Source organism: Vidua macroura, chromosome Z (assembly GCF_024509145.1).
Source record: "Vidua macroura isolate BioBank_ID:100142 chromosome Z, ASM2450914v1, whole genome shotgun sequence".
Classification (NCBI taxonomy): Eukaryota; Metazoa; Chordata; class Aves; order Passeriformes; family Viduidae; genus Vidua; species Vidua macroura.
In genome coordinates, this window is record NC_071611.1 from 29677584 (window position 1) to 29700753 (window position 23170).

Below are 23170 nucleotides of genomic sequence, written 5' to 3' on the forward strand. Positions count from 1 at the left end.
TAATGTTTTGCTTTGAAATATTGTCATAGTTGCATTTAACATAAGAAGCTTGTTATTGCATTTTGAGATATTTTTCTATTTGTGCTTCTTTCTTTCTACCTTGACCACCCCCCAATATTTTAGATGACTGACTTAGGAAAACTTGTGTACAGTAGCTGTGAACTCCATGTCTACATGGGTTTGGATTTCTCTTCAGTTGCAGTTTAAAACCTAATTTCACTCTTCTGCAGTAATTATTTTGGGATCAATTATAGCATTTTTCTGTGTGTTTTTTTTTCTTTATTTTTCCATTTATTTTTACCTTTTCTTTCTTCCTTATAATTATGTTCAATGTTAATGGAGTTTAATTTTTTTCTTTTTTAACTTATGAGTATAGTGAAAGAATGATGTAAGTTGCCATGTAACTATTTTCACTAAATAAATTGTATATCTTTATTTATTGATATATTTTATCATTTGTATAATTTTGAGATCAGCTGAAGCCTAAGCTTCTCATCTGACAAGAAAATGAGATATGGTTGTTCTTATGGAGTCCTCTGAGACCTTTGTTTGAAAGATAGTATGAAGACGATTCCAAAATAATATTTTTTTTCCTCTGAAAGTTTTATACTTGAAATCAGTAATTTTTAAATGTTTAGATTAGTTTGCATTTTGAGTGAAAATTTTGAGTTAATGTGGAAGCAGTAAAATACATCTTGTACGCCAAGAGCATCAGAAACCATCAGTGTTTGTTATTTGAAAAAGAATGAATTAAAAAAAAAATGAGTACAGTAGCTGTCAGAGAAAAATTCCAGACATCTCTAAGACACTGTTTAAATGAGATGAAAATTTTTGAACAATTCAAGCAACTTTGAATTTTCTAGAATAGAGGTGAAAAACAGGAGAAAGTTTAGTAGTCATTATAGAATCCAAACCAGGCTTTAATACTTTGTACAGGGTTTTTTTAGAATAAATTATACCCATTGCAGAATGAGGACAATTTTATTACTGGTCTTTTTATAACTACCAGGTTTACTTAAATTTTTTGACTTTTCTAAAATATGCGCCTTTTAGAGCCAATACTGTAGCCTCAAAAATTAAGAAACACTGCAACGGTAGGAATGCTGAAGGTTTGTATTCCTTGTTTTGACCTGAGCATACATTCTTAGTGGTGTAGTTTTTCTCTTTGAAATCGGTGTGCTTAGCTGACTTGCATAAAGCATTGGTTTTTTATGGGAGCTACTGGTTCTATCCCTACTCATCCTTTAGCTGACCCTGTTTTAGTAGAAGTAATGATGCAAGAAAATTGCTCATTTGAGCAGTCCTGTTCAGACAGCTATAAATGTATCTATTAATGTTCTTGTGCTCCTCTGTAAATACCAAGAATAACATAGATATTTTGAAATCCTACTTAGATAAAACCAGACTAACAAGATACTTTGTTAAACTTTAGCTTGAGATCTTTGTTGTCTCTTATGGAACTATGATACACACTAAAAAAGTAGAAAAATTGAATTCATCCTTCCCTTCCTTTGTAGGGAAGGATGGATTCAATTTTGGCTTGAGGACAGGAATTAGAATTCAAAGTCATCTTGTAATGTTTGTTTTGCCAATAATTACAGCTCTTTGAATTTTTAAATAATTTATCTCTTGCACAGAAGAAATATTCTTCTATATATTTACCTGAAAGCAAAACAACATATTTGAACTGAAATTTGTGTTGAAATAACTACGGCAATTATCCCATGTCAGACCATTTAAAACTTTCTATTACAGTCAATTTGCAAGGTAGATAAAATATAATCTTATAACTTTCTGAAGAGAAAATTGATTAATTTTCGGCATGTAAGCCTAATTGACTAAAAATTACAGATTTTTGCAGGAGATGAAAAGCTTTTAATGTTTTATGAGCATGTTTAATTCCTTAGTAAATTTTGATAACTTTTACATTAATTTTGAATTTTCATTTATAGTATTTTTTCCCAGAGCTTACAGCTGTCTTGTTCTTATTCTTAAAATTCTCATGTGTTCTTGTGGTTAATTATAACTAATCTTTAATAGTAACATGAATGTGCAAAATCAGATTTATTAAGAGAGGATTGTTGCTTTTTCATCCTAATTCAAAATTAAGCAGAGTTGAGATTATTGGTGCTCAAAGTTGGCTCTCCATAATATAAGTTAGTTTAAAATAATTTAGAAAATAAAGAAATTTAATTTTTCTTTGCCTCAAGAAAGACTTCTTTGCTAGAACCTTGTAGTTGACAACCTCAACATAAGCCAGGTGCATTTGAATGAGTTTTACTAGTGACTCCCTCTCAAGTATTTAATTGTTTTGTTTCCTAGAAGACCTCACGAGAAGTGGCAAACCTTGGTGGATGAATGATGCATCTGCTTTTCCAGCTTCACTTCCAGTCAATGGCACACTAAGTAGTCATAGTCGACAGAAGAGATCTGTAAGCCTTGAACGGTTTGTGGAAACGCTGGTAGTAGCAGACAAAATGATGGTGGGATACCATGGTCGCAAAGACATTGAACACTACATTTTGAGTGTAATGAATATTGTAAGTTTCATCCTTCTCTGTGTTTGTATCAATACATATGTACTGAAATGATAATGGACTTGTCAAATGTTTATTTACTACCATGAAGAATGCTTTAATATAAGTACTGGCTTGCAGAGATTAATAGTTTAAATACTGGAAATCTTGGGAATTTTGGAAAAATGTCAAGAAGTATGTTGTGATCACTTCTAAATTGTTGTCTTTAATTTTGAATTCAAATAATTACATTCAGATTATACAGTTCTATTCTGCTTACATCAACACTCTAAATGCTCGTGCTGGATGAACTATGAAACAAGGTATAAACAGTTTCAACTGAAAAGTGTGACTCAAAAAGGGTTCATTTTAACTGAATGGTCATTTTTTGGTCAAAAAAAATAACTTGTATTTAGGTGACAATGGTACTTTACATTATGGAACTACATGAGGAAATTGGATTGATTTTTAACCATTTAGGAAGCAAGTAGTGTTTCTTGTCTGACTTTGTGCCTTTTCTTATTTTCTGGAGGTCAGGTTGCCAAACTTTATCGTGATTCCAGTCTAGGAAACGTTGTGAATATTATAGTGACACGTTTGATTGTCCTCACTGAAGATCAGGTAAGAGCTGTTGTGCTAAGCTTTATACCTGTGAAATACAAATTACATTACTGCATAATATAGAGTTATTAATTATAGCTTGAAGTGGCTGCCTCTGAGTACAAAACCTATCGTAATTTTTCACTACTTTAATCAAGATGAAGCAGTTCAAAGGAATATTCCTCATGTATCATCTCAAATATATGTATTCTTACTTCAGGTGACTATTATTTCACCTTCGGGGATGTCAGTTTTATTTTTAGAACTGTATTTTATTTTTTTTTTTCTCTATTGACAAAATTATTATTAAAGTTGGAGCAGAAAGAATGATGGTTCAGTGGTACACAGCTGAACTTGGGGTCAGATTTTACAGAAATAAAATTTGGCAAGAAGATTTTATTCCTAGAAACCACTGCTTCTAATTATAGTCCCATTTTAGTTTTCAAAAGGCTTAACAACTGACCTTAGTAATTTGTTTGGAACATTTCTGGTATGCATGTTGTATTGCAGCCAAACTTGGAGATAAACCACCATGCAGACAAGTCCCTCGATAGCTTCTGTAAGTGGCAGAAATCCATTCTCTCCCACCAAAGTGATGGAAACACCATTCCAGAAAATGGGATTGCCCACCATGATAATGCGGTTCTTATTACTAGGTATGGTCATTATAAGTATTGTGTTTATTTTATTTCTTGTAGCTTTCTTGTTCTTAGCGTATATATGTCTAGAGGCTAGTTGCAAAATAATATATTTGGTAGGTAACCTTAAAAGGAGGAAAATTAATAGATGTCTTGTCTTAAATATATCAGATTATTAAAGTTAAGATTAAGAATTTGGAAAAGATCTGCAAATCACTTGCTTCTGCTGTTATTTTCACTTCATAATTGCCAATACAAAGTATTACAGTAGAAAAGATGGATCCTATTGAACATTTTGTACTTTAATATTTGAAAAGATTTCTTAAGATCACAGAGAACAAAACAGAATGAAAAATGTATTGTTAACCATGTAAAGTGTTTTTGTAAGAATTTCAAGCCGGAACTTCAACTAGTGTAATAGTGTTTCTCTGAAAACAGGTTCTTGCAGATTCCAGCAATATGAGGCTCTGCTTTGTAGCTGGTTTGATTTATTATGCTTAATTAAGATGAGAACTGACAATTTTAATAGGTAGTTTCAAAGCTTGCATATGTGCTCATTTGTTTGCTTCTACTTCACTGTTACTGTGATGAATTCAACATAACCTGCACTGTAATTTGTGATCCTGATAAAGGCATTTGTGTCAGTCCCTTTGCAGTTTGGTGTAGGCAACTGTACTTTAATAGAAAATAAGTCTCACTCTTATTTAAGGATACCAGTTATTCTTTTTAGTTTTGTTTAAGTCGCAGCAGGTGCATCAGCTCTAATTTTGATTAGGATCTTTTTATTATGATTTCTGCTTTCCAGGACAAATTCTGCACTGCTTTGCATGTAACCTATTTTGGAATCATTGCATTCACTGCAGAAAAATTTAAATACTGATTAAAAGAATGCATCTTTTGTATAATTTTGCATAAAATTTGTGGAAGTTTATTTTTTCCTGAGGGAGGTGGTGTTTTTCCTTGGTTTTGTTTTGCATAATGAACAAATCTTTTTATTTTTGAGAGGAAATAGAAGCTAGTGAATCACTTGCATGTATTTTTATTAATATTTAAGATATAATTATGTACAATAGTACATAAATAGTACATAGTAAAAATCAGAGTGCTTAAATGTTTGAGTAACTCAGAAAGCTTTTAGATTTTAAGAAGTGTAAAAAAAAGATTAAACTCTAATACAAATAAATCAAATGCAATGAGAAATAAAATAGTTGCATTCTAAGGTCTTAATTTTTCACAAAGACTTTTGTTTATGATCAGTTTTGTGCCTATAAGTAATTCCTTGACTAGGACTTTTGAAGTGGAATATATGATCGCAGATTTGCTACACATGAAACTTTCACTGGTATAATTTAGACAAGTGAAAAAGTGTCAATTGAAGCTCCTCAGTGTTCGTATGCATAAGTTGTATTGGCAACTCTATATTTTTACTGCTATGGCTGACTAAACTGACACTTTATTGGTGGTATTCTGGCATTACAAATCACAGTTGTTGTCTTTCACACCTGTGCTTTAATGTGTTTGATTACTGTATATTCTGTACTGGCTTCCCTGATGTGATAGGGTGTTTCAGTGGGATGTTCCAGTGTAGCTCCAAATAGTTCTGTGTTTTCAGACAAAAGCTTAAGCCAGTGTTAACTTGCAGGCCTCTAACTAAAAGGAGCGAGTTTTGAGAGAATGTGAGTAATAGCTGTTCAAAATTGCATTTTTTCATCAAAAACCAAAAAATACTGAGGACTTGTTTTAGTTCTTCATTATGGGGGCTATAATTATCTAAGTACATAGGATGTGTACGCTGTCTTTTAAAAGGGATGTAAGAATTTTATAGCTTCCTAGTTTTCTTCTAAGAAGTTTATACCTCTAAGAATATGCCTGTATTTTAAATCAACAAAGTGCCTCAGTGTTGTGTCTGCAGGCTAGTAATAGTTAACCTTTATAAAGTTCAGGTATAAATGCTTCCACACCAAATGCTTCTGTTCATTTATTTATATAATAATTGTAATTCCTTAAAATAATCACAAGGGCTGCACTAATCAATTTGAGTGGCTGAATCCAGCTTTTACTGAAACTGCTAGCTATCCCAGTTGTTACTAATACAATGAATCAGGTTATGTAAAGAATCGATAGTTCTTTTTGGGGTTGGAATGAGTAAGGACAAATTTATATTCATATAAACATGTAAGTCCACTAACTTTAATAATTCTAAATTAATTACTGAAATGTTGATATACTTGTTTTCATTCTCTTGTCTATCTTTCACTTGATGAACCAGATTTAAGGCATTATATGTGGAAGAGCAGGATATAGCTGTGGTTCTTTAAACTCATAATGTACTGGAAAGGTCTTTAATAACTATGTCTATCCAAAGGAGTTTGAAACTATATTACCAAACATTAGGATACTTTTTAGCCACTCCAATAGTATTTTGAAAGCAGTTTCCTGAATCTGTCCCACTGATGCTGCTTTGCTTTGTACAGAGAAATTGCATTTTTATTGACTTTGACACTGGAATAAATTTTTTTGCTCATTGTGTGTACTTCTATTTTATGGAAAGTAGGAAAGTTTCAGTTCAAAATTATGAATAGTTTTGTGTTGATTAAAACCAGATTTTAAAGTAAGTATTGATGTATTTGAAAATATTACTGAGTCCTATCTAAGTATTTAAGTTTGCAGCTACATCAGCTTTTACAGCACTTCAGCTTTTCTTTGCTATCCCTTCATGTTGCTTTCAGAGATGTCATGGTCTGATCTGGGAAAAACAGTATTAAGGCTGCACATTCTCTAGGAGTATCTGCTTGACCAATGCAGACTGACTTTTGTATCCTAAATAAGCTGTATGCTAAAACAAGGTAGTCTCACTAGAGTGGAGGTATGTCAAACTGATCTCTTAAGTCCCACAGAGGCGTTGCCATGCCTACTAAGCCACCAATCTTTAGACAAGAGCCTGCCTGTGTTTGGTGTTCCTGGTCTATGGGCCTATCTGGTCATGGTCCTACAGCCACCCCGCAGTCTGCTAAGTGGGTAGGGAATTGCAGAAAACTTCTTGTTTGCTAATTAAAAATACACAGGCCAGAGACTGGTCTAAGTAAGACCTTATATTGTGTATCACCTACATTTTTTCCAGTAAGAGAATATATTTAGGTGTCAAACCTCAGTGTTTTATCCTAAAATTGTCCAAGTTCGGTTCTTGGAGGCAGGTGAAAGTAAAATACTAAGCAGACAGACTTGAATATGAGGTTGATTATTGGTATAATGATGTTAAGACAATGTCACCTTTTTTTTGTGAAGATTTTACATAATCCTAGTGAATCCTTAATTTTTTTTTTGTACTACAAAATCATAAAAATAGGAGAAAAACTTCTATGGATGTCTAATCTCAGATCCTTTGATAAAGGAGCTCTTGCATTTGGTTCCTATATTCTTGCATCATTATGTGATAATCTTGCATTTTAGCACAATGTCAGATAATGAATTTTAAAAGCTGGTGTAAATTTTGAGGCTTGTGCATCTCACTCCAGTGTAGAGGTATCAATTTGCCTTTTTGAAGTAAGTTCTTATTTGGTGATTTGGTTTTTTTTAGCCTTCCTTGGTAGGCTGCTTCCTCTTTCTGTTTATTCAGAAACTCTTTAAGAAATAGGGTCTCCATAGATTGCAAACCCACAAAACTTAAGAGCTATAGTGTACAGATATTATTTTATTTTTACTTATATTTTTGAACCCCCCCCTTCCATTTCAATCAGTTGCTTCCTTCTCTTAATCTTAAAGATCATGAAGTAGGAATTGTGGTATTCCTTATGAACACCTTCTTTAACTATACATTATGAACAGAACTATTCCTATGTACCTGCACAGAATAGTAAGGGCCAGAAGGCTGGATTCTAGGTTACACTTTGTATCAGGATTGAGAAGGTGAAAAATTTTTTAAAAAGCCTTTTGGTTTTCCTTTATACTCTAGTGCTACATTTTTCTATAGCTCAAGAGGGCTAGTTTGATTTGTCCAGGTACTAAAGAATTGTTTGTCCAAATGATGTGTGGCTGACTCTCTAAACATTGCAGCAATGGAGTGTTTTGCTGCTGAGATGGAAGATTACTTTGCCTCCTGGTGTGTTAGTAGATCAAGTAAAAAGGCACACCGGATGGGCCATAGAAAGGAAGGTTTCAGGGGAAAGTTGAAGTGTGTATCTCTAAAGGGACAGAAGCTAGTCTGTGAAATGCAATTGTCTTAAAGAGAAAAACATTTGAAACTTCACTCACTTAAGGAAACACTACTTCTCAAAAATTGTTGAATGAAATGTCATCTATTGTTGGTAGTTCACACACCATGAGTTTGTTTTACATTTTAAAAGGAAAACAAATTCACTATGCTTGACAAAAACATTAAGATCTCTTTGCAGCTAGGGTGCGTTTATGGGAACATTCCTTGCAGAAAACTTACTAGAATTAATTTTAAGACTGTAAAGCTTTTTAGGTGTATCTACATAAAATCTGTGCAGTTTTTTGTAGATGCACCTTCTGAAATTCTTGACTGAAAATATCTTGAAATACAAAAATCCTTTACTTGGATTGAGATCCACTTGAGTTAAGTTCACAAGTGGTTTACTGCTTTAGCAGTAATTAATTTTACAGTCCCACTGAACTGATATACTCTGTTGGAAGGATCCTTATTTGATTGAATAAAGAATTGGAGCTGTAAGATGTTTTTATTTTGATACAAGCTAATAATTGATATAATATAAATTTTGATAATTGATTAAGTCAAATACACCTTGATTTTCAGGTTGTACTGATGAGAGTAAAAATGCTCAGTACCCCAGATGGTATATTTTTTCTATATGTCTGGGTCTTAAGTGGGTTTGTGTATACTAATACTGTGAGACAGTGAATGAGCTCTCTCTTAACAGACACTTGTATTTTTGCTGGGTACAGCTTGTATTTTGCTGTACTTCTAACTAATTAAGTAGGTATATTGCTAAGTAGTGTGATATGGCTGCTGTTGGCATTAACATCAGTATTAGTATGCAGCATTTCTCTAGCAACACTACTGAAGCCCATATGGCAGGCATTGTTACGTGGTTGATTTTTTGAGTCTTTCAAGGAGAGAATTTTACAGAATTGATTTATGTTTATTGTATATGCATAAGATTAATTTCACAATGCTTCAATCAGTTGTTTCCTCATTCATGTGCCCTTATGGGTAAGAAGCACTTCCATTTGTATGTGAGATGCATCCAATGTGCAGGCCGGTGCTGCCAGCTTTTCTTAGGACATAGAAAGTATATTTAAATGGCAGTAATTCTAAACTCTTGTAATTCTTGTGGTTCATAATATAAGAAGAGGAATGTTTCTGACGTTGCTGTAGATACTCAAGAGAAACAAAACGTTTCTTGTTTCATTTTGCATACCTGTGTAGAGATGGCCACAATCATGCCTTTATTTTTTTAAATAACAGAGTTTTTAGGCAGCTGGGGATGGTTTTGTAGTTGCATTGTCCAGACAGCAGTCCTAAAAGAAAATTTGTTTAATGAATACTCTTTCCCTTTTGCATGTCAGTTGCCTGTAGGTTAGTAATATATTTTTAATCTGCAATAGTAAGTAACATTCCCCTATCAGGTTCTGTACTAGTTAAGGCATTTGGTAGCAAGGTGAGGCCAACCAGCCAGGGCTCTGCAGATTCCTTTACTCCTGCAGATCCAAGATTGTTATGCTTCTTTTCTGAGGCATTTTACACTTTTCTTCTCAGCTTCTTAAGTTGTTGCAAGATTCCTCTTTTATACAAGGTAGTCTTATCCAGCTCCATGAGCACAATTTCCTAGCTTTGTCCAATAAATCTGTAGATCCAAAACATTTCTGTTTTCATAGCCTTGTCTTGGATCCTCATCCTGTGGCTAGTTCCTCTGTTTGTAAGAAGAGCCCCAATTTCAAGCTGTAATTCTGTGTCTTGTTTCTTATTTACTTGACTCTGAAGTCCATGGAGCAGTTTTCACCCTTGTTCTTTGTGTAGCCTTTTAGGTTTTTCTGCTGGAGTTTCTTGATATAAATTTAAGCCCCTGACAGGAGACTGTGTTTCCTTATTTGATTTTTGTGCAAAAATCATAACAGTGCCCATTGACTTGGTTTTCTTGTGACCACATGTGTAAGATTGAGGGAGAGGTTTGAAAAGCAGAGAGGCATATATTGCCCTTAGTGTCTGTCTCTGCAGATATATAAAATGTAAGGAGTCAGCTTTCCAAATAGTAGCATTAAATTCCCATGTATCTTTGTTTTCAGGGAGTTGAAGGGGTTTAAGAGGAAAAAATGTATCTGCACATTCAAAATTAAGTATTTGGGGGAAAAAAACTCAAACAAAATTGAAGTCTACTAGGGCTTTGCTCAACAGACTGAGGAAAGTGAGGCATTTTATGTTGTGTGCAGTGCTTCACATAGGAATATTTATTCCAGGGTCTCTATGCATTGGATGTATTCCTTACACTCCTTTTTAGAGATCTGCTATTGACCATTTGAATCAGTCATGTTGCTAGATATGGCACCACTGTCATAGCTTTTATATTCTTACTTCTGTGCCAAAAACATGTTGGGGGGTTTTTGCTATCTCTGCTAAGGCATATTCTTTGGAATGATGATAGATTGATAAAAGAAAAATTGTACTGAGAGATGCAGCATAACAACTGTGATCTGTTGTGAACTTTAGGTAAATCTGGGTCTAGAGCCATGTTCCAATATTGCAAGCACTGTGCATTTTCTGTGGGGGGGGAAACCTACTCAAAGATCTCAGTGAAGAATACTCTGTTACCCATTTTCTGTCTTTTTGTGAGGTGAGAGTCTGTAGGCTGTGACATGGCAGAAATCAGTAGATAAAACAGGCAGTAGAAGAAAATAGGAAGTAGTTGGAAATTAATAAAATCCCTTGGTATTTTATGTAATTCCCCTTTCTGTGACAGTTATAAACTTGTCGGGTGGGTTTTTTTATTCCCCCACCTCATGTTAGCAGAATAAAGTTGGAAATATTGTTCAGGTGTCCACTCATGGCTGAGAATTTTTTTTTTTTGTGAGTGCTTTTTTGTTTGTTTGTTTGTTTGGGGTTTTTTGAGGGATGGATGTGGGTAAATTTATCTTTAAACTTTATTCCTATATTTTGTAGCTGAAGGGAATCAAATAGACCCTGTGGGATTTGAGGGAACTCATGTGGAACAATTAAGTAGCTAGAATGTGAATCTGAAAAACTGCTTATTGCATGGCAAATGTCAACCAGCTGGTTATTTGCAGTTAATTAACAAGCACAACATGTGAGTGGAATGTTTTCTAATTAATAAAAGGGCTGCTGTTTTTAATTTCTGATGCCATTAGCTGACTCTTAGTGTATAGCTGGTTAGTTACAAGATGTGTATTCTGATTTAGTTTATAAAATTTTAGTCTGTGAGGGTGAAAAGATGGAAAAGGTGTAAGGTATACCAGAGTTTGCCTAATCCATTCCAGATGGACAAAATGTGTTCAAAATGTGCTTTTTTTAATACCAAATCCAGAAGAGTGACCAATGTCGTGGAGTTAAGCTCAGATTTTCATGCTCTGACTTGAAGTCTGAAAGCTCTTTTCTTCTTCTTTTTGTTGTTGTTGTTGTTGTTGTTGTTGTTGTTAGATTGATTAAAATAAATGGTACCAAATAAAAAGACTGAATAAAAATAATGTTCTCCTATCTCAGCTGAAATAGGAGAGACAGAAATTTTGGGTGTAATCCCACAAATTTATCTTAAGATGTGCTCACTGAGGGGAGCTGGTTACAGACCTGGTGATTTTCTGAATTGGAAAATTGGAGAATATCTACCAGCACACAGGATGAGCAGTGCAACTCATAACTGCCCCAGTTAAAGTCTTCCTCTAAATGTGGCAATGAAGCTTTTGGCAATTAAAAATGTATCAGGATAAACCTATAAAATGCCAAACTACATATGCTGTTGATAGTAATGGTATGTTAAATGTCTTCTGTAGTTTGTAAATAATTTTTTCCATTTGTATACTAGACTTAGCAGAGAAAGAAGAAAAAACAGTGAAAAATACTTTCTTATGCTCTACTCCCCCCCCCCCCCCTTTTTTTTTTCTCCAAGCATTCACCTTCTGAGTTGCACAAAGGGTCATAAAACTATTCAAATTATAGTTTTTCCAGGAAATGTTTGGTGGTAATAGTTTGGGATATCTGCTAGAACACTCAGTTACTGCTTGGCCAGATATCTGACAAAGGGCTTTCTAGCAGTTCGAAATGTTGTATTTTGCTTTCTTTTTAAAAATTTTTATAAAGTACATACACTTGTTTAAAAATATATAATTTTTAAGTTTTCTTAATAGTCTAAGTAGAATACTTACCTTCTTCTATGTTTTTCCCTTCTCTTGGGGATGTTATTATTTTCATAACCTACAATGACTGGCAGAATAATACATTTGCCAGTGAGTATTTTTTTTTTCTTATTCTTAACAATCCAGAAAAACATATTAGGCCAGTTTATTCCCTGGATTTTGATCAATTTTGGATTTTGTTTGTGATCTGTTGCATAAATTCTGTCTCTTGCTGCACAGGACTATATATGTACTACAATTTCATGTTTTCTTCACATTTTAAACATGAGTCTGGACTATTTAGCTCAAGTTTACAGCTACCTTTTAATAGATTGGTTATGTATAAGAGTACATTAAAAACATGGTTTTAATTAGGACACTGGTTGTAAATTCATTCTTTTAGTGGCAACATCATAACTATTTAATTCTAGTATTCACTATTCTCTAGTTTCTGATAATTTACTCCAATCTTTCTAATGAAGGGCATGATTCTTTATGCTTTGAGGTCATTTGCAGTATGCCCATTATTTTAGTAGGATCTGGATAAGATTTCAATTTGAGCTTATAGCTATTTCATTTTAATTATGCAAATAATGAAGTAAAACCTAAACTGAGCACTGTCTGTTCCATGCTGCTTAAACTTTCTGAAAAATGTTGTAGTGGAATAACGAAGTAATATGCATGAGTGTCTCAACCTTCTTAAAATTAGGTATGGTATTTTTGCTGAAGAGATAGCAATTTCTGTATTAAATTAATGGCTTTTATAAACTTCCTAACTAATTTTTAAGTATATTCAATGTGTTAAGCGTACTTTCCAAAGTGATTAGCGCTACTTAGAGTGGTTTTTTTGGTGATTTTTTTCCTCCTGCTTGCTTGCTCTCAGTGAATCTACAGCAAAGCAGTGACACTTCAAGGGAAGTGTCTGGAAGTTTTCTAGTTCTTTTCAAAGAGCAGGTGTGAATAGGCAGGAACAGAGGATATTACAGAATCATCTCAAGTAAAGAAATAAATTATATTTCGTGTCTGCAATTGTAACTTTCTGTACATTTGATGAAATGTAACTTCAATAACTATTAAAATTCTGACAGACCTGGATGGTGGAAGTATAGTAAAAATCTGTAGTTAAAATTCTGTACTTGAATATTTTGTAATTGCCATGCTAGACTAACCACATGTGCAGGGCTAATTGGTACTGAAGCTGATTTTGAAATAGATTTGCTAAACAAGAGATAATTTTTTTCTTTAAATTCTTATAAAATCAAACTCTTTTGTTTTCAGCTCAAATACAAATATTTTAATGAATGAGAAATTTGATGTAGAAAATACACCACATTTGTTTACATGTGGTGTATTAAGAATTACATTACTGCCTATGTTGCATTCCCAATTATTTGTGAATATGCATTCCCAGTTACTTCCTTGACTGGCATTTCTACTTTTCTAAAGATACATGTTTTACAGTTGTTAATGTATGAAGTAAGTGTAAGACACATGCTATACAGTCTTTGTTATATATAGTTAACTCTAGAAAATATGGTTGCTGGAATATGAAGACTCAGATAACACTGAGAACTAACTGAAATTCTGGTGAAACTATTTATGTTGTCACAGCCTGTGAAAGAGCAGTGGTCTGGCAAACTGTAAAGAATTAAATGTGCAATTGTAAACGCATAAAATGACTAGCAAGTCTTGTGTAGATTTACTCTTTCATACACTGTATTCTAGTTCCTCCTACCATTATTTTTTTCAGTTCTCTTTACTTGCTGCCATACTAACCTATTATCAGCAAGTGAAATTGTGGCAGTGGGAGTATTCCAAGTGGGAATATACTCCACATTTGCAACAATTTTTGGAGTTTTTGATGCTGTAATTCTTACTCATTTCTAGACTTGTAAATCTTTGAACTTCTGATTTGGCCTTTCCTTGCTGTATGGCTTCTCATCAATCTAATGCAGGACAACAATAACAATATTATCAACTGTGAATAAAAAAATCTCTTCTGATACTGCATAATCAAGTGTCATTCTTAAATCACTAGTCATTCATTAAACATCCAAACATGCACTTAATGCCAAATTCTAGGTACTCCTAATTTAAACTATTAATATGCACTATATATAGTATTTCAAATCTGTATGGAAGCAGTCCATGACACCTAGTCTCTTGCAGACTGATGGGGTCGATCTGTCAGAGAGGGAGAAGAGCATCTTCAGTCATAGGCTTGCCAAGATGGTGAAGAGGGCTTTAGGCAAAAGCTGCTGGAGGAAAGGAACCTCAATTCATTCCACTCCTACCAGTTTGATCCCAGGGCCAGCAAGAGATGCCCAGAGCTTGGAGAGCGACCAGAGGTCAGCAGGAGAACACATGAAGAGCAGCACGAAGGAATTCCAGCTGCTCAAGCCAGTAAGTTGGCTTCATCCTTCATCAAGGACTCATTTTAAGTACCTCTGTACTAATGCATGTAGCATGAAGAATAAACAAAATGGAGCCCTGTGCGTGCCATAGCAGGGCTATAGTCTTATCTGTGTCACAGAGATGTTGTGGGATGACTCCTATGACTGCGTGTTGGAATGGAATTATAGGGGCTGTTTCACAAAGACAGACAGAGGAGACAAGCAGAGGGTGTTGCCTTCTATGTCAGTGACCAGTTGGAGTGCACAGAGCTCTAACTGATTGATGGAAATCCAACTGTGAGTTTACAGATTAGGATTAAAGGGAGGGCAGGTGACATTATAGTGGGGGTCTGAACAGGAAGACCAAATGGGTGAGGCCCTCTATAGACAGATAGGAGCAGCCTTATATTCCCAAACACTGGTCCTCATGGAGACCTCGGCCACTCAGACAGCTGTTGAAGGGACAACACAGTGGTACAGAGTACTGTGGGATAAAGACTTGCACAGGGAAGAGGGGCCCAAGAAATCTGGTTAATATTCAAGGGTCATCTCCTCTAAGTCAGAAGCAATGCATCCTAACAAAGAAGTCAGTCAGAAGTTCCAGGAGGCCTTCAAAGATGAATAAGGAGTTTCTGAACAAATTCAGACACAAAAATGTAAGCATGCAGAGGGTGGAAGTGGGGAAAAGTAGCTTGGGAGGAATTCAGAGAGATTGTGTGAGCAGGCAGGGATCGGATTAGGAAAGCCAAAGCTCTAATAGAATTAAACTTGCTGAGGGCTGTCAAGGGCAACAAGAGAAACTTCTCTTAGTATGTCAATGATAGAAGGAAAACTAGGGAAAATGTGGGTCCTCTCCAGAAGGAAGCAGGAGACTTGGTTACCTGGGACATGGAGAAGGCCAAAGTACTCAATTACTTTTTTGCTCAGTCTTCACTGGCAAGTCGTCCAGCCAACACTGCCTGAGTTGCAGAAGGCAATATAGAATTGTATATCGCTGGCTATAAATATCAGTGGCTATCACTATAGAATGTAGAAGCACTGGCTAGGAAAAGATCAGGTCTGAGACCATTTAAGGAATCTGAAGGTGCATGAGTCCATGGGACCTGCTGGGCTGTATCCAGCTGTCATGAGGGAACTGGTGGAGAAAATGGCTAAGCCACTATTCATTGTATTTTTGAAACCATGACAGCTCAGTAAAGTTTCCAGTGACTGAAAATGGGAAACATAGCCCCCATTTTTAAAAAAGGAAAAAGAAAATATCTGGAAAACTACAGGCTAGTCAGTCTCATCTCTATGCTCAGCAAGATCATTGATTGAATGCTCCTGGAAACTATGCTGGGGCACTTGGAAAATAAGGAGGTCATTGGTGACAGCCGACATAACTTCACCAAGGGGAAATTTTGCCAGACCAATTTGGTGGCCTTCTGTGACTGACTTACAGTTTTGATGGATAAGGGAATAATGAGTGATGTCATCTACCTGGACTTCTCCAAAGTATTTGGTATTGTCCCACATGACATCCTCATCTCTAAACTGTGGAGACATGGATTTGATGAATGGACTACCCAGTGGATAAGGAATTGTCTGGATTGTTGCACTCAAAAAGATGACCAGTCAACTGCTCTGTGAACACATGGAGATCAGTGACGAGTAGCATTCCTCAGGGGTTGATACTGGGACCAGCACACTTTAACTTCTCTGTTGGCAACATTGATGGTGGGATCGAGCACACCTCAGCAAGGTCACTGACAGCACCAGGCCCTGTGGGGCAGGTGACACGCTGGAGGGAAGGGATGGCATCCAGAGGGACCTGGACAGACTTGAGAGCTGGGCCAGTGCAAACCTCAGGGGGGTCAACAAAGCAAAGTGTAAGATCCTACATGTGGGTTAGGGCTGTCCCAAACATGGACACAGGCTGAATGGAGAATGGATTGAGAGCAGCCCTGCAGAAGGGGTCTTGAGGGATCAGCAGATGAGATGCTGGACATGACCTGTCAATGTGCATTTGCAGCCCAGAAAGCCAGTTTTTTCATGGGCTGCATCCAAAGGAGTGTGGCCAGCAGGGCAAGGAGGTGATTCTCCCGTTCTACTCTCATGAGACCCCACCTGCAGTCCTTCATCCAGCTCTGAGGCCCCCATCATAAGAAGGATGTGGACCATTTGAATTAGGTCCAGAGGAGGGCCACAAAGGAAATCAGAGGGCTGGAGCACTATTAGGCTGAGGTATCTGGAGCTATTTAGTTTGGAAAAGGGGAGGCTCAGAGGAAACCTCATGGCTCTCTACAACAATATGAAAGGAGGTTGTAGTGGGGTGGAGGCCAACCTCTTCTGCCAAGTGTCAATTAAAAGGACAAAAGGAAATGGGCTCAAGTTGTGCCAGAGGACGCTCAGATTAGATATTAGACAATATTTTTTCACTGCAAATGTGGAATAAGCATTAGAATAAGTTGCCCAGGGAGGTAGTACAGTAATCATTTCTGGAAGTGTTCTCAATGTGACACTTAGGGATATGCTTTAGAGGTGACAATGGTTGTGCTGGGTTGGTGGTTGAACAGATGATCTTGAATACCTCTTTCAGGCTTGATTATTCTGTGATTCTCTAAACTGAAAAAGGGTAGGAATTCCTGAAAACAGGAATGAGTGGTGTGACCTGGCAGCCAGGAGGGCCAAGTGAGTCCTTGGGGCTTCAGGCACCGCATTGCCAGCTGAGCAAGGGAGGGGATTGCCCTGCTCTGCTCTGCACTGGAGTGGCCTCATCTCGAGTGAGGGGGCAGTTTTGGGTGCTACAGTATAAGAAAGATATTAAACTACTACAGAGACTCTAAAGGAGTGCTACAAAGATGGTGAAAGTTATAGAGAAAAAGCCATATGAGGAGTGGCTGAGGTCAGTTGGTCTGGAGGAGACTGAGGGGACACTCATCATGGTCTACAGCTTCCTCACAGGGGGAAATAGAGGGACTGACACTCATTTCTTCTCTCTGATGACTAGTGACAGGACCCAAGGGAAAAATAGCATTAAAGAGAAGGTTTATATTGGGTATTAGAAAAAATTTCTTCAACCAGAGGATGGTTGGACACTGCCACAGGCGCTCCAGGGAAGTGGTCACAGCAGCAAGTCTGCCAGAGTTCAGGAAGTTTTTGGACAATGCTCTTGGGCACATGATGTAATTACTGGGGAGAGCAGAGCCTGGAGCTGGTCTCAATGATCCTGATAGGTCCTATCTATTTTATCTATTTTATGATTCTATGGTTTAGATAAGTTATTAGAAAGAAATTCTTCACTTTGTGGGTGGTGAGGCACTGTTACGAGTTCCTCAGCAAAGTTGTAAATACCTCATACCTGAAAGTGTTCAAGGCTAGGTTGGATGCAGCTTTGAGCATCTGGTCCAGTGAAAGGTATCCCTGGTGAAAGCAAGGGAGTTGGAACTGGATGATCCATAAGGTCTGAGATTCTGTGAACACTGTGGAGACAGCTCAAAGTTGTATGTGCATTGCCAAGGCTTACCACAACTGACACATGTGGTAGTGCTACCTCAAGCTAAGACTTTTAATCAACAATTTGAATTAATTTTTAAAATATATATGTGAATGTATCTTCTTTTGAGTAATGACTGGTCACTTCATTAATAGGCAACAGTTATATTCAAGCAGCTTAGAGTGGTTTATTGAGTCAAAGTGTTAGCTTCTCAATAGTGATGGGTATTTTAATATTTGATGGTTTGGCACCAAATTGTGTATAGATCCTTTGTACTGAGTGTTTCATGTACTTTTGCTCTGTTGCATTTTGTAATTATTTTATATCCAGAGAGAGAAGTGGATTTAAGTTATAAATGCTGTTGAACTAGAATTGGAACACTGGTCTGGTCACGATCAGCATCAAGTATCACAAATAGGAAAACACTGTTTTATATGAAAAGTGCTTTTATGCTCAAGAAGCTTTTTATATTTAGATTTTGCATAGTAAGTATAAACTTGAGGTCTTACATAAGTGGAATGAATACTAAAATAAGTAGGGTAATGCATGTTTTATTTTAACGTTTATTTTTGTACACAGTTAGGATGGTAAATTCCAGCAATGTGGTAATTAACGATAGAAAATGTTAGACCTAGTGCAGGGAACTCTTGGGTAAATAACTATAGAAAATATTTGATCTAGTACAGCGAACTCTTGTCAACTCAAACTGCCAAGAAGGTATTTCTGATTATTTGACTTGCAGAATTGGCCCAACAATCACTATTTTTTCAGCACATATTGCAATAGTAATTTTCTCATTCTGGTTTTATGTGAGAATTGTTTCTGTTTCTCTCTGACTTGTTAATCCATGATTAAAATTATTTTAAGTACCCAATTTGTATCTTCAGATTGATTCCTAAAGTATGCTGTACTTACTTTTGTATACAAAGTAAGTAACCTACAGAGCTGGTCTTAACCAGCTAAAAACCAAAGAATTTTTTGTCACCTTTGCCTCTCTCTCTTCTCATCTACTTTCATCGTGCATGGTGAAAGTATTCTTTAATTTTGACTAGAATTCCTTCTGGACCTTATCTGTTTATTTTGTATTATTCTCTATTTTTTCTCTGTTTTGAACTGTTTTATCACTGTACATCCCTTCAAACTGACATAAGCTTTTCTTAATGGTTTATAGAGGTTTTTACTTGAAACTTATTCAGGCAAGCACTGAATATATGAAGTGTTTTAGTGTGGAAGGGTGTAGTGGTGACTTGCATTCTTTCAGAGAGGAGAGGTAATTTTTTTCAGTATGTATTTTCCTGCCTGAAGATTAAAATTTCCTTCAATTTCCTTTATACCACGGTATGATGTTTTTTGTGGTAGCACAGAGAGTGAAATAAATTGCATTCTAGTTGGAGAAAAATCATTATTAGTTACATGCAGCAGTTTCATTTCAATAAATTTGATGCATCTATTTATGTGTAATGGATAAATTGCAATTGCTTTGACCATTAGAAGAATCAAGAATATATTAAAACATTGAGCTGTTAGAGATGCACAGATTCAGTGTGGCTGCTTTGGCTGTAAAAGAAGATTTTAATATTTCTCAGCCTCATCCAAAAGGCCTTTCTGCCATCAGAATAATATATAATTATAATACATAATTTTATCATACTTTGTGACCTCTATACATGTAACTTCTCTTTAAGTGTTTCTGTTTAGTGAGTTATCAGGAAGAATATTTACTGTGGCTGCAGTCCTGTATTTTGATCTCTAAGTCAAACTCTAATACTTATGCCAAGTGCCTTAAATATTAACTTGGCTCTGCACAACTATATATATCTAAAAGCTAACTCTGCATGAGTATATCATATTGAAGGATTAAGGCCATTTAGAGGGCAGAGTACTTTCTTCTTGATTATAGGTGATAACAACTAGATTTAGTGTATGGAAGGGAGGGGGAGGAACAAAAGAATATTTTGTGTGTGTGCATGTGTGGGGAATGACACCAAAACCACTTTTTCCTTCCACACTTTAAAGCCAACAAAACCATGCAGATTCCTCAGTCTGAGCCACCAAAGTGTCACTCTTAAAACAAAATGTAATACTTAGGACTTCTTTTACAATGCCATAGTGTTATTTTTAAAAAGCAATGCTCCCAACCTCACAGGTTTTTTTTTGCTTGCCATGCTGATGTTGTGACTTGAGTTCAAGTTATATGACTTCTGTAGAATGAGGAAAGGGAATAAAAATGTTAATGCTATTTTCTTTAGGCCTGCAAAATTATTTCTGCTGTTTCAGTGATGTTATTTCACTGTGCCTTCTTTTGTTAGAGGTCATTGTATCTACTTGTATCTTGCAAATATTATATGCCATAAGATTTTCCGCCATCCTTGTTCAGTTGTATCCTTTCCTCCCTCATTGTGTGTTAAAGAGAGTCTTCTCCCATACAAATCTTAAATCACTTGTGTCCCAAGTGTCTGGTGCAGCTGTATAAAAGTATTTTCTGTGAGGTAGTCTGGAGTAATGTTTTGTGGGACTGGTGATACAGATGTGTTTTAGTGTCCTGTTTCTAAAATCACCTCATAGAAATAGAATTGTTCTATTGTTAAACTGTTATTTGGAATCATACCCCCATAGCAGTGTAAAATAAATGTGTACTTTGAAATTTTTTTAAGGTCTAGAGACAATAGGTACATAATAAAAACTCACAAAACTGAAAGGTTCATCAAGGTCCTTTGGCTAAGGGTTTAGTTCCTGTGCTACTCTGTAGTCTTGTGGAAGATTTGGCAGTGAGAAGTCATGTTCAACTGGGACAGATTTTTCTCATTTAAAATTCTTTCCATTCCCATAGGGTATTTCATTAAGGAATTTCAACCTTTCTGCTGTTAGATCATTGTCTTCAACTTTGGAAGTACTGTTGTCCCTTGATTCTACATAGTTAGAAATATGCAGTCTGTAAAGTCTGTTCAGAGGCTCAGAGGAAAAGTTTTTTTATACTAAGACAATGTACAGTCCTCAGTGTGTGAATCTCCTTCATGAGAATGCCTGAATTTTGGATTTCAGACACACTGGTAAATGTATTTGATTTTTGTAAATGACAAGCATATAATGGAATTTATCAGTGTGTGTTTTTAGAGACAAAACACTTCATCACTTGACACTTAATCAGTTTAAGTGGACCTGTTTTCCCAAGTTATCTTTTAGCTTTACTGTTTCAGTGTGCGTCGTTTTTTCTAGCTCACAGTAAAACACTTTGGTTCTGGAATTGCTGTTTCCATTGTGTCAAATACTGTTAGGTAAACTACTGTATTAGATGCTAGATTAAAAACTGGATAGAAATTAAAGAAAAGAGTAAATTAAAAACCAAAGATTTTGTGTCTGGTAACACAATATCAAAGATACATATATATGTAAGAGACAGTTTAATATAGTATTTTGAATAAAGGGGATAAGACATAACAGAGAAAAAGGTCATGTTTATCTCTTACATTTGAGGCAATTTCATACATTACCTCTTCTCCTATCACAACAAGCTCTAGTAAAAAGTCTCTCTCCAGCTTTCTTTTTAGGTACTGGAGGGCTGCAGTAAAGTGTTCACAAAGCCTTTTCTTCTCCAGGCTGAACAATCCCACTCTCTCAGCCTGTCCTCCAGGAGAGGTGCTCCATCCCTCTAATAATTTTTGTGGCCTCTTCTGGACTTGCTCCAGTAGGTCCATGTCCTTCCCATGTACTGGGACCCCAGAGCTGATGCAGCACTGCAGGTGGGGTCTCAGCAGAGCAGAGCAGAGGGGCAGAATCCCCTCCCTGGCCCTGCTGCCCACACTGCTCTGGATGCAGCCCAGGACACGTGTGGCTTTCTGGGCTGTGAGTGCCCATGGCTGGGTCATGTCCAGCCTCTCGTAAACCAATATCTCCAAATGTTTCTCAGGGCTACTCAATTCATTCTTCACCCAGCCTGTATTTGTGCTTGGCATTGCCCTAACCCACATGTGTAAGACCTCCCCACTCATTAACAGCAGTCTTTCTTCTTTTCTTTTGATTGCCCTAGGTTGAGACAGGCCATTTTCTTCTTCCAAAAGGGCGAACCTCCCCTCTCTTAGCTCTCTGTGTATTTGTTTTAATGTCTTTTACGTAATTGGTGTGAAGACTTTCACTTATATATGACTAAACTTACTAAAAGCAAACCAATTTCTTTACTGATACTTGCCTTTATAGCTGAAAGATCTGGAATAACAGTAATCTAGTTAAAATTACCAAATGGGTAGTGATCTGCTAAGGAAGACCTTGCCTTACGTTTCAGAACTCATTCTATCATGCATGCTCTGTTGAAAAATATTTCTATGTCTGTCATGGACCGCAAAACAAGGACTGGGGTAGCAAATTTCTTCCCACTCTAAGTGAAATGCAAGTTCTTGACCAGCTGAAGAACCTGAATATACATAAATACATAGCATTTGATGAGAATGCACCTCAGAGTTCTGAGAGAGTTGGCCAGTTGTGCCAGTCGTGTGAAGTACCTGGTGAGTGGAAAAAAGTCCCCCTTGACCAATGTAGTGGCCTTTTACAAGGAAGCGACTACATGAGTGGATAAGGGAGGAGCTACAGATGTCATTTATGCAGACCCTGTAGAGCCTTTGGCATGGTCCCTTACAATATCCTTCTTGCCAAATTGGAGAGAGGTGGATTTGAGGGGTGTACTGTTCAGTGGATAAGGAACTGGTTGGATGATCATATCCAGTGGGGAGTGGTCAATGGCTCAGAGTTCTGATGGATGTCAGACAAGTGATGCCCTCAGGGTCCATATTGGCACCACTGTTATTTAATGTCTTCATCAATGACATATACAAAGGGATTGAGTGCACCCTCAACAGATTTGCAGATGACCTGAAGCTGAGTGGTGCTGTTGACACACCTGAAGGATGAGATGTCATCCAGAGGGCCCTGAATAAGCTGGAGAGGTGGATCTGTGTGAGCATCAGAAGATCCAACAAGGCCAATTATAAGGTGCTGCACCTGGGTCACAGCAACCCCAGTATCAACACAGTTTAGGGAATGAAGGGATTGAGAGCAGCCCTGCCAAAAGGGTCTTGAGACTGGATGAAAAGATGGACATGACCCAGCAATATGCATTTGGATTTCAGAAAGCCAAATGTGCCCTGAGTTGCATCAAAAAGATATGGGTAGCGGGTTGAAGGAGGTGATTCTGCTGCTCTGCTCTCCTCTGCTCTGCTCTTTAACATCTCATGG

At 36.5% G+C, this 23170-nt stretch overlaps 1 protein-coding gene and 1 long non-coding RNA gene across 4 annotated transcripts in view; one reads left to right on the plus strand and one right to left on the minus strand.

Moving 5' to 3' along the window:
- ADAMTS6 (ADAM metallopeptidase with thrombospondin type 1 motif 6) overlaps positions 1-23170 on the plus strand; it is a 133212-nt gene that overhangs the window by 10453 nt on the left and 99589 nt on the right. Inside the window, exons 4-6 of one of the 2 annotated variants that reach the window (XM_054003727.1) lie at positions 2323-2540; positions 3054-3137; positions 3627-3772. In XM_054003727.1, the coding sequence (XP_053859702.1) occupies positions 2323-2540; positions 3054-3137; positions 3627-3772 (448 nt within the window). The remainder of the gene's footprint in view (positions 1-2322; positions 2541-3053; positions 3138-3626; positions 3773-23170) is intronic. The other variant, XM_054003728.1, reaches the window with a different exon arrangement.
- Positions 8956-14590, minus strand: LOC128822138 (uncharacterized). 2 transcript variants are annotated; one of them, XR_008441364.1, is made up of 6 exons: positions 14371-14590; positions 14232-14260; positions 13853-14022; positions 12107-12164; positions 9154-9253; positions 8956-9009 (listed from the first exon to the last, which is right to left on the minus strand). It is a non-coding gene; the product is annotated as an uncharacterized LOC128822138 (long non-coding RNA). The 2 variants fall into 2 exon arrangements; XR_008441365.1 differs by lacking the exon at positions 13853-14022.